The sequence below is a fragment of the Cottoperca gobio genome, chromosome 13 (genome assembly GCF_900634415.1).
Source record: "Cottoperca gobio chromosome 13, fCotGob3.1, whole genome shotgun sequence".
Taxonomy (NCBI): Eukaryota; Metazoa; Chordata; class Actinopteri; order Perciformes; family Bovichtidae; genus Cottoperca; species Cottoperca gobio.
In genome coordinates this window covers 16,075,920-16,086,837 of record NC_041367.1, presented here as the reverse complement: position 1 = coordinate 16,086,837, position 10,918 = coordinate 16,075,920, and the positions used below count along the sequence as shown (strand labels likewise).

Genomic DNA, 10,918 nt, shown 5'->3' with positions numbered 1-10,918 from the left:
GCCTAGTCCAACACACCCCTGAAGAATTCTTTCTACAGTGCTCCCACCTCTCATCTCTTCCACGATGTGATGCTCTTAGCAAAAGACAGAGCGCAGAGGAATGAATTCCCTCTGAAACCCAGAGTGAGGAGGGCAGGAAATAATTCAGCAGCAGCATCGGCATCAACAGCGGTGGCAGCAGTGAGCGTGAGAGAGACGGAGAGAGGGAGTGTGTGTGAGTGTGTGTGTGTGTATGCAAGAGCTTGAGTGAGAGAGAGTTCCTATGCACTGTGCCGAGCGTAGCTGAGCTGTGCCGTCGCGTGGCAAGCTGTGTGTTCCCGTTAGGTTCCCGTGCGCTCTGGCGAGGCAGAGCTTACAGAAGGGGAGAGATGTGGCTTCACTTGGAGCTCCAGCATCAGTGAGGATCAGCACCCTGCCGGAGCATCACAGAGCAGCATGGTAGGACTAGGGACCCACTGCTGACACCAGCGTGACTGATGATGACAGCCCACGCGTGGGTTACCATGCGCCACAGCCGCGCCGCTCTAGGAGGAAACACAGCCATGTGAAAGTGACTCGGCTGCCAGCACCTCTTGGACATGTTTTCCAGTGCAAAGTCTGGATTTCTTTCTGTGTTTGAACTTGTTTTTTTTCTCCTGGTGCTGTCTGGCTGTCCCGAACTCACCTATCAGGCAAGGACTAAAGGCAGATGGAACAAGGGGGGTAAGTGATGATGACAACCATGATCTACACTTGTTGTTTTTTAGTCATTTGTAAATTTTTGATTTTGAGCTGTACTGTATCGGTATGCTTTGAAATGGTTTTCAGGTGATTTTGGGTGGGACAGTGTTGACATTTTGGATTACACATTCTCATCACTGACCTTGCCTTTGAATTTTTTAGTTAGATGTTTTGTGATGAATATAAACATCTGGACTTATACCTAATGTTCTTCCTCTGGTATACTTGGTATTGTCTTTACAATTATGACTCAATGAGGAAGTTGACCTGGTTTTTTTTTAGCGTAGGAGGAAGTGATGACCACTTATGGTCTGCTGTGCTGAATAGTTGTGTCCTAACTTTTCAGTGGTACTCAACAATGATAGGTGTCCTACAATGGACAACACTTTGGTTAACATTTATTATAGTTTTAGGGTTTTCATCACACTTTTACTGTTTTAGTGTTGAAACCCCTCCACCCTCAACGCACACACACACACACACACACACACACACACACACACACACACACACACACACACACACACACACACACACACACACACTCCCTGCCCTCTCTGTGTGGCGGAGTGTGTTGAGAGAGATCACGTTTATCTGTGCACCCTGGAATGTTTGGTTGGCAGGACATTCCACCAGTGTTTCAGAACTGTGATATTTTGTTTTAAGACTTAGATCACCAGTCTTGAGGAGTGGTGTTAATAATTCATCTCAGCCCCTCCGTGGGAGCGGTCCTCTCGCCTCTCTTGTAGCATTTAATCCCCTTTGTCGGATTAAAGGAACCTCTAATCTTAGTGCTAGTTCTCAGTGAGAAGGCTGAGAGATGCTCCCTGTAGCCTATCGGCAATGGTAGCACTCGAGGCTCACGCTCAGTGGGACGTTTGTGTCTTCAAAGAGGCAGTGTCACCATCGTCATCTATTTAATGATTCCTTGCCACTTTGCTTTTGCTCTTGTTCTGCTTCACCCGTTCTCTACTTCATATTTCTTCAAATGCATCTCTTTTGTAACCCCCTTGTGCTTTGTCCACGCACTTTTTGCCGACATGCATCGTTACCCTCAGAAGTTCTAACTTAATGACTTGGACCATGCTCTTAGATTAATGTTACACACTCTCAACTATTGGATAATGAACAAATTTCTCTTTTGATGTCCAGTTCTTCTCTTGCTTTAATCAGTTCATATGTGCATAATTTGCTACAGTGCACATAAGAAATAGGTCGTACAAATTGGCAATAATGTTTTCTTTTCCCAGATTTTTTTCTGTCAATGTAACAACAATTATGATAAAAGGATAGAACCAGAGAGAGTAGAGTTTCATTCTGCGAGAGCTTTCAGAAGCAAGATGCATCCCAATTTTCTTTTGAATCAGTTGAAACGATGGGTAAAATGTTTTCCAAGGTTGGAATTTGATTTGTTTGGTACAAATATGAATCAGCAATCTGTAAACCAAGGGTAAAAGCAGATACAGTATGAAATCCCAGCGATTACTGGCCTCTGGTAAAATGGAGGGCAGTGACCTCCCTCGGTGTAATTAGGCCATAAACTCCATTCTTATCTGTGAACATTTGAACACATGGTTCCATAGCCAACTCGGAATTGTCACCTTGCTTGTTTAATTATGATTTTTTGACATCTTTTTAGAAAAGCTAATATTTTTCATATTTAAGATGACATTTTTGCATAGTTGACAAATGTTTATGGATATCCTGTCATTACGTATTGAAGATATTGGGTGGCAATAGCCATTTGATTGCCAGCATTGTGTCATTGGATTTTTCTCACCAGCGGTAATTTTCATTGACTGTAAATTGCCATTCATTATCACATTTAACGTCATGATTTTCACGCTTGTGTCATTTGCACTGCACGGTATTGGCTTAATTTTTCCTGCTGTTACTATTTATATATGTAAGAACACACTTGAGGTTTTTACGCAGAATGCATAGCTGTAAACCATCTTATTCACTCATTAGAAATGACATGGTTGGGCTTTATGTTATACATCTACAGTAATTATGTGACCGGTCTACTTAAACACCACTAAAACATGGCCGTGTGACAAATTTGTGCCTTAAGTTTTAATAATTTACAATAATGACCTTTTTTTAAACCTGGTAGTCAAATAATCAGTATTATGTAATACCATTTTTTGTCAAAAGTAAAATATATACCCAAACTGCATTGATTTTCCATAAACTTGAAGCATGCATTGAATTGATCATCCACCCAAAATCTATCTTATATATATCAAACACTCACACTCTGGAGACTTGAGAGGTGGCTGTGGAAAATTAGTATTTTTCTCTCACAAACAACAGCAAGTCTGATCATCTTGAATTGATGTCAGTCACAACAGACTAAAATAGTGACAATTTGACCTGGTGGAAAAAATATCAAAATGTCCAGACAAATTTGTCAAACCATATCTGCAATCTAAATAGACTGATCCCTGTGTGGTGCTGTTACCGTCCTCAAAGCTTCAAAGCTATACACTTTTACAGCTACTGCACCTGTCAAGCCTATAGGGGTGTTTGATACTCACAAAATTGTAGGTGGAGCATGACTTCATTGGTGGACGTTTAAGGGCAATAGGTCAAAAGGTTGCAATTTTACATAATAATGCATTTGCACAAATATAAACATGCATGCATCTACTACTGCATAGGATGACAGTATTTGATAATAACATGGAAGATTATCGAACTTTGCTTTTCAGATTGCTAAATCCGTATTGTGCAGATATTGAAGTCAACATATGAAATGTAAGAATTTAGCAATAATATTTTAATGTGTTAATGTTTCTGATCCTAAAAATAAATAAATAAGATATTCAATAAGATACAGAAAAGACATAAGGTGTATTCCAAAAGAAATTACCACTGATACGTTTCTAATCCTTTTTTTATGCTACGGTGTCATATCATTGGACAATTTTAGAGCAACACATCTAAACGGTGGGGGGAAAAACATTTATAAAAATTGTATAAACAAGTTCCTTGTATATTTATGATTCAGTGTGAACTGTGACTTTCAGCCATCCTTGCACAGCCTGATGTACGCTGACTGTGGCTAGTCAGTGGATTAACACCAGGTGTACCAGCTGTGGTATAGTGAAGGTTGCAACAGAACATTATTTATTGTCATCCCATCTCTAAAGTGGAGCACTAGTTCTGAAGGTCTTGTGATTCAGAAACAATCCACTTACTTACTTCCTATGCATGATGTCTGACATCGCCCAGAATCTAGAAAATAACTCTTTCTTTATATTCTCATACCACCCTGCAGAGAGAGCCTTCATAACTAATATCACACAGGCGCCTACATCAGGGGCAGCAGAGATTGAAATGAGCCTGGCAATAGGGGGGAAATCCAATTGGATGTATTACGATCCCACCAAAGAACAATACATGGTAATGTGAAGACAGTACTAGGTGGAGAGAAGCCTGAAGCTTTGAAGACAAACGATATGTTGAATAGCCCGGGTTTAGAAACAGAGTCATTTTCTGAAATGTTCTCAACAACTGACTTACTAAACGGGGCTGCAGAGGCAGTCAACAAAAGAGTAATGGTAAAAAGAAGTGACCAACACCTATTTCAGAAATACAGCTTACACTTCTCTATCTCCCACAGCTGAGTATCTGACCGTCTGGGATGGGATTTTGAAGAGGAGCGCTGGAATTAATATTACCACTTCCTAATCACCAAGGAATAGTGTAGCCTACGACAGATCAGCAGCACAAATTGCTTACTTCATCACTACGTATGCACACACTCCATAACTGCACAGTTAGTGAGCGCTATTCAGGGCTGCACAGCATTTATTCAGGTTGTCTTCATTCCAATTGAATTTGCAACTCCTATTATAAATGATTTAAATAATTAAAATCCCTTTTTTAATGATTGACTCAATTTAAATAGTGACCACTCTAATTTAGAGAGATTTATATTGTTAAAGGATAAACATTGCAAGAAACACAATCAGTCACTTGATCATGCAGGTTTTAAACAAACCCCCAGGCTAGCCAAGTTTACTTGGATGAGAAAACAAAGGTGAGCAGTTAAATAGTTTCCCAAACTGTCTGTAATAAATATCCTTCACAGTTTACACACCAACTTTCTGGTTCACTTTTGGCCTAATTTATGTTTAATAGTTGTTCATGCACACTGTTTTCCTGCGCAATGAGGGATTATTTCTTACGTTACATGCAGTGGTGGGCCGTCAGGGCCAGCAAGGCCTTCTCTGCTGGCCTAAACATCATTCAGAATATACATTTAATTTTTATATTTTTTTTCCACAAATATGTATTAAATCATTCCCCATAGTCTATTCTCTTCATTTCATAGCTTTCCTCTTGGTTGCGCTGCTTCCAGCCTCAGATCGAGATTTGGAGGGCTGGCCTTTACGTTAGAGCTTTTATCCAATCATATTTCAGCCATGATGTGTTGCCAGGGTCCACGAAATCTGCCCTTAGGCCTTCAGAATCAACCGTGCGGGCGCCTGTCGCTTAAAGTGAACGGAGACAAAACTGTGGTGTTAGCCAATCAGATTTCAAGTTGGGGACACCGGGGCCAGCTAGCAGGCGTACGATAACGTCAGCACGTCCACGTCTTTTGATTGGATACGCACTATTGAGAGGCAGAGCTATGCAGAGCTAGCAACCTTGAACGAGCTAATTTGTGTAGATTTCTATAAGCTTACATACCATTACAACGGCATTTTCAAGACGAACTTTTCAGGAAAAGATAGACATCGTGAGAAGAGAACATCCAACCCTGACGCTAGCGAGCCTATCACAGCTGAGAAAAGGGTTTGTCCGCCACTTTCAAATCACTAACTACGAGCGGTACCCCCGGCTCACAGCCTCCGAGAGGCACTGCACATTGTACTGCTGGGAATGCCTGCTATTTACAACTAAATGTTTCGGATATATTAATATAACTCTGTTGTTAAGGTGATACAACGCCCGGTTATACTGCGTTTCTGTCTAAATGTATAGTTTCTAGAGCCATGGCGTCATAATGATGGTATTAAGAGGTGGAATAATTCAGGTAGGACTGTGTAGGACATCACTGAAGGCCTAGGTGGGAAATGCACGGCCCGCCACTGGTTACATGTGTGCCCACTTTTACCTCCCAATAAAGTGGTAGATAATATGGCTAAACTGTTGACTTGTTGCATGCTCGTGCTAATCAGTCAGACATGTGTTTAGCAATGTTGCAGCATTTCTAGCTACTTTAAAAAAAGACCAAAGTTTAAATCGGCTGGAATTATTCTTTAATGCTTTAAATTCATAGTTGGTATCTCACACATGAAACACATGTTAGAGATAAGATTTTGATGTGGTGTTTAACAAGTCAGTCTCCCCTTTATGTCTAATAATAGATATTGTTCCCAACACCCCGAAATGCCACTCATGCCCCGGCCCTAGCAGAAAGGCAGAACCGGCTGCGGGGATGGAAATATTATACAAACTAATGGGGAAAGAATTAGGCAGCAGCCTGACAGAAGAATTAAATCACTGTCATTACTTTCAATTAATATGTTTTGACTTGTGTCTTGGGGCCGGAAACGTAGTGATGACTGTCATAGGGAAGGGGAAAGTCACTCACTATCTGTTCCTACGACATTTTGCTGACATACTTTGACTCAGTTTGGTTTCACTGGTGAGAACTGTGTTCAGCATCCCATGTATATAAATGTATAAATGTAGGATGCATTTTCAGATCTGCCAAACACATGATTTCTCCTAAACATTATGTTTACAAGACAGCCAGCAAGTACATCTATAATGAAGAAGACTTTGCTCCTTCATAATTACTCAATCATGACGAAAAAGGCAAGAAAGGCAAAAAATACGCCTGCTGTTCCTCGTTCAATCCAATTAGATCATTAAGCTTTATGCCACTGCTAGTTGAGAATAATCACTTTCTCAAATGTACTTGCCTTAATTTTGTACGCCTACGTCTTGTTAGAAATCAAATGTAATGTGTGCAAGCTGTAAAGTGTGGGCGAGATTACAGAAACAGTGGTAAAAGGATTGAGTCATTCTTAGGTATATGTTGTTGCTACCCAATTTAGAGCAGCTGAGGGCTGTTACCAAATCAAATCCAGTGCTGAGAAAATGATTTTTTATAGTATTGTTATAGCATTGCTCGGTCTTGCAATAAGGTATTGTAAAAACGTATGCAACATACATACATGAGAAATAGACACATGCAAACAAATGATGAAAACATAATTATCCATCACATTAACATATCATTAAGTATTCTTAATCCAAACAATATATATTTCTGGCACTGGTTTTTACTTGCTAAAACATATCTATTATGTAGTCCAAGATGTGTGTTCACTTTATATTCTGTTATAGTAACAGTTTAGTTACTATAACAGATACTACAGTTACTATTAGTCATAATACTGGGCCTAAACATATTTTGACTTGCCATAAGAGAAGCACAGGTGTTACTAATAACATCAGCTACGGCTGTTTTCTCTTCAAGTGTCCCAGGAAGCTGTGACCAATACCAAGACCCTGAAACTGAAGCAGCCAAATGGAAATCAGCCATTATTTGTTTCATTATTTACACCTGTGCTTTTCCTACTGTGACATGTCAAAATTCTTCAGTGAAAAATACTTATACACCTATTATTTGGTCTTAGGCCTCTGCCCTGCAGTTTGTTTGTACGTGTTGTTTTGCTTTTTATTTCAGTTTGAATCATTTTACGGCAAATCTTTGTGTAACCCTGTTTGTCTTACATCTCTTTGTATTGATATTTCTGTTCTCAAGGTCAGTTCAGCAGAATAACACATTTTCAGATGATGTTAAATGGGAATTGCAAGGAGTTCATATAAGCAACAGTTTTCTTTTCTTTTTCCATCCAAGAAGGCTAGACGGATAAGAGAGGAAAGATCACACTTAGAAAAGCTACATGTTAGTTTGGAATTGATTTCTTTCTGATTATGTTTCATTTGTCCTATAAAGCCAGAACCTATTAAACATCCATTATCTTTACCAATTCCAAGATAAAATTGTCTTAAAGCCAAAAAAAACTAAAGTTATCTGAATGTAGATAAGTGTCATACGGGTCATTAGACAGGGTGAATGTCACAGAATGTAATATCATTTCAATTTTCTTAAAATGCCTTGTAAATAATTCCTATTGTAGCATGTCCTATAAAATATGTACATTTTTATTATTGGTAATACAATTTGTGTTAATTGTTACGCACTTGTTTTGCTAATGTGACTTTGGTAGTATCAACTTAAATAATCTTGATTATCATACAGTTAAACATATGCATGATCGTATAACACTTATATTTCCTTAGCTTCTAAATGAGGGATTCATCACAAAGTAAAAAAATACAAATAAAAGTTAATCTGAAGAACGATTAGTTATTGTGGGCTATTATAGACTGAGGCAGTGAACTAACTGTTACAGTAAAGTGCCATCACTGGGTATTGCACTTCCTCTTTCCCACCACCTCAACCCCCAACACACTTGCCATACTGTGCAGCTTAATTGCCACATTCCAGTCACACGTCCTCTAATGAAGCTGATTTCTAATTGCAGTGGAAATTACACTTTACAATAACAGTGTTTTATGGGTGAATTTCAGACTGTAAATATGACAACTTAACGTGATGAATTGAAGAGGGTGCGTTTTACTGCCTGGGACCCTTTCACCCTGTCATTCCCTGACTTGGCTCCAACCAAGTTGCAGAGTATCTGCTCGATCACATGTGAAGAGATGGTCCACGTGTAATAATGTATGCATGGGTGCTTTACTGCGCTCCATATCTCTCCCTCTTGCTTCTCTCTCTCTCTCATTTTCTCACCAGTGATGATGAAGATGGTCACGCTCATGATCTCGATGGAAAACAAGTTTTGCTGTTTTAAATTCTTGATTTAAATATTTGGAATCCAGCAGTAGGACAGCTGTACTCTGCATAGGAGAGTGTGTTAAGATTCTTGTATGACTCGCAGTCCAGGGCATTTGCTTTTTGGAAAGTCTTCCGCTCTTATTATTTCCTTGGAAATGTCAGCAGCTAAGGATAGAGTAACATCCCAGGGTCTCTGCCCAATTGAATTTTTCTACTGTTGCCAGGAAGATGACTCTGTCATGGTCAGAAACAGCAATCCTTCACAAAGCATGTCAGTAGACAGAACTGTATCTCAGTAAGCTTTTTTACCTTATCTGTGACTCTCTGCCTCATGCTTACTCACTTTCTTTTGATATACCTCCTTACCTTCGCTTTGCTCTATGCAATAAAACTTTAAAGAGATAAGAAGCTTTTTTCTATTTCAGGGTCACCATTAGCCTGAATAATGCATTGACAAGAGAAGAGCAGTTTGAGTTCTATGGAGGATAGAAGCACAGCCTTCAATTAAATTATACATCATTATCACAGCTGGCAAGCCTTGTGCGACGGTACCCTCTCCATCCTCCACTAAATGTTCCATGTTACTGTCTTGTCCAATATTGTGTGTCAAGCAACAGCCTCTTCCTGTGCCAGCACAGGGCTGGGATGCAGATAAGGCTGCATGGAAGCGCACGTAAAGAAAGAAAGAAAGAAAGGGAAACAGTCTAACGTAGGCACATGGCTTAAAGGAATATACCGGTGTTATTCTGACTTCCTGTCATTAACAGAGGTTGTCCCTGTTTTTCGTAGACAATGGCGTCAAACTGATGCAATTGGTTGATTTAAAAACCACAGCACTATACTTCAGTCGGATGGTGACCTAATCTCCCGTTTGAGGTTTGTTCCTCAAAGCAAAAACTATGTACACATATGCACACAAAGTTTGTTAAACACATGAATAACCTTCAGTGATGGCAAAATGTCAGGAAATGCACCAGTATGGTTCTTTTAAGTAGCCACAGGCAGTCTGCATGGGAAGCAAAGGGAGCTACATTTTGCCTTTCGCGCATGCAGTAGAAAATGTGTCCAACCAGATGCTGAATGTCATTTTTGACCCCAGGAGATGCAGCAAGAAGCTCTGGCTTTGTGGGAAATATGTCAGTGCAGCATTTATTTGAAGTAAGGGATTTTCACTGCCAGATTAAGGTGTCCACAAAGGCCCCCTTTACATTTTGCATTTGCATGCGTCTTATCCAGATCCCCTCTCGTGCCCTCACAAAGATGTCACCAAAATGGCAAATGCTGTTAACAGTTATGTTTAAAAATGTGTCTTCTGGGTGCAGTCTAGTACCATTTATGAAATTGGCAGTTGTAACTTCGTCTATAACATAGCGTAATCGTGCTAGGTCTATGTTTGTCATTTGGAAGGATAATGTCAGGCTTACACTTTACATCATTTTGGTACTTGAGACTAAAACATTTGGTTAAGTTAAAAATAAAGTAAGTCAATTATTAACATATAATCCATTTTTAATGGAAGCTCTGCATTAGCTGTGCATTTATGATGATTTCTGGGGTGAATCTTTATCACGCTGCAGATGTAAAGATCATACATTTTTGGTTGGCATCTCAAGCAATTGTTTTCAGACTTTGTTTTGTGTCGGCTGGACAGGCACAGTTGAGCAGGGGAACAAACACAGACTCCTGGACCAGATTTTAAAATAGTGTATTCGTAGCAACAGCATTTAGCATTCATTCCTTTGCCTTTTTGCTTTTGAAATAGTCATCAGCAAATGAATTGTACTGATGACAAATTATGTTGTCATCCTGTTGCCGATGAGGAAATGAAATCAGTCAGTGGCGCCCGGAAATGTGTTTAATCTGATGATCAGAGGAGCCTTTCATTCAATATATTTCACAGTAATTTAAATAGCTATTCTGCTAATTTCAGGATTGAGGAGGTAGTTTGTATTATATAACTTGTTTTCTGTTAAAGCAAAGAAAGGAGTGTGACTCCCAACAATGTACATTCTAATGCAGAGCAGCCTGAAGCAGTGGACCTGAAGAAGACAGAACTGTCAGGATATATCTGCTTTTCTACTTGGAGAAGAACGGAAAGCTGGAGTTGAGAAGGACATTCTCAAGTGTGTTATTACCTGCCCTATATTAGTGCTGCATTATTAACACTGTCCTTAGCTCACCAGTTAATTAACCCCAAAGACCTTAATTTACTGACGAATAATGCATAACAATGGATTAACTTCCTGTTCTCATTACTGAGATTGATTGATTAAAATCACAGCTGCTTTATCGGTCATGTTTAAATATGAC

General features: G+C 39.5%; 1 protein-coding gene across 4 annotated transcripts in view; it reads left to right on the top strand.

Moving 5' to 3' along the window:
* Positions 1 to 525: 525 nt before the first annotated feature.
* robo2 (roundabout, axon guidance receptor, homolog 2 (Drosophila)) overlaps positions 526 to 10,918 on the top strand; it is a 260,316-nt gene continuing 249,923 nt past the window's right edge. For all 4 annotated transcript variants that reach the window (XM_029446206.1, XM_029446205.1, XM_029446204.1 and 1 more), the window contains exon 1: positions 526 to 702. In XM_029446206.1, the coding sequence (XP_029302066.1) occupies positions 579 to 702 (124 nt within the window). In that variant the 5' untranslated portion in view covers positions 526 to 578. The remainder of the gene's footprint in view (positions 703 to 10,918) is intronic.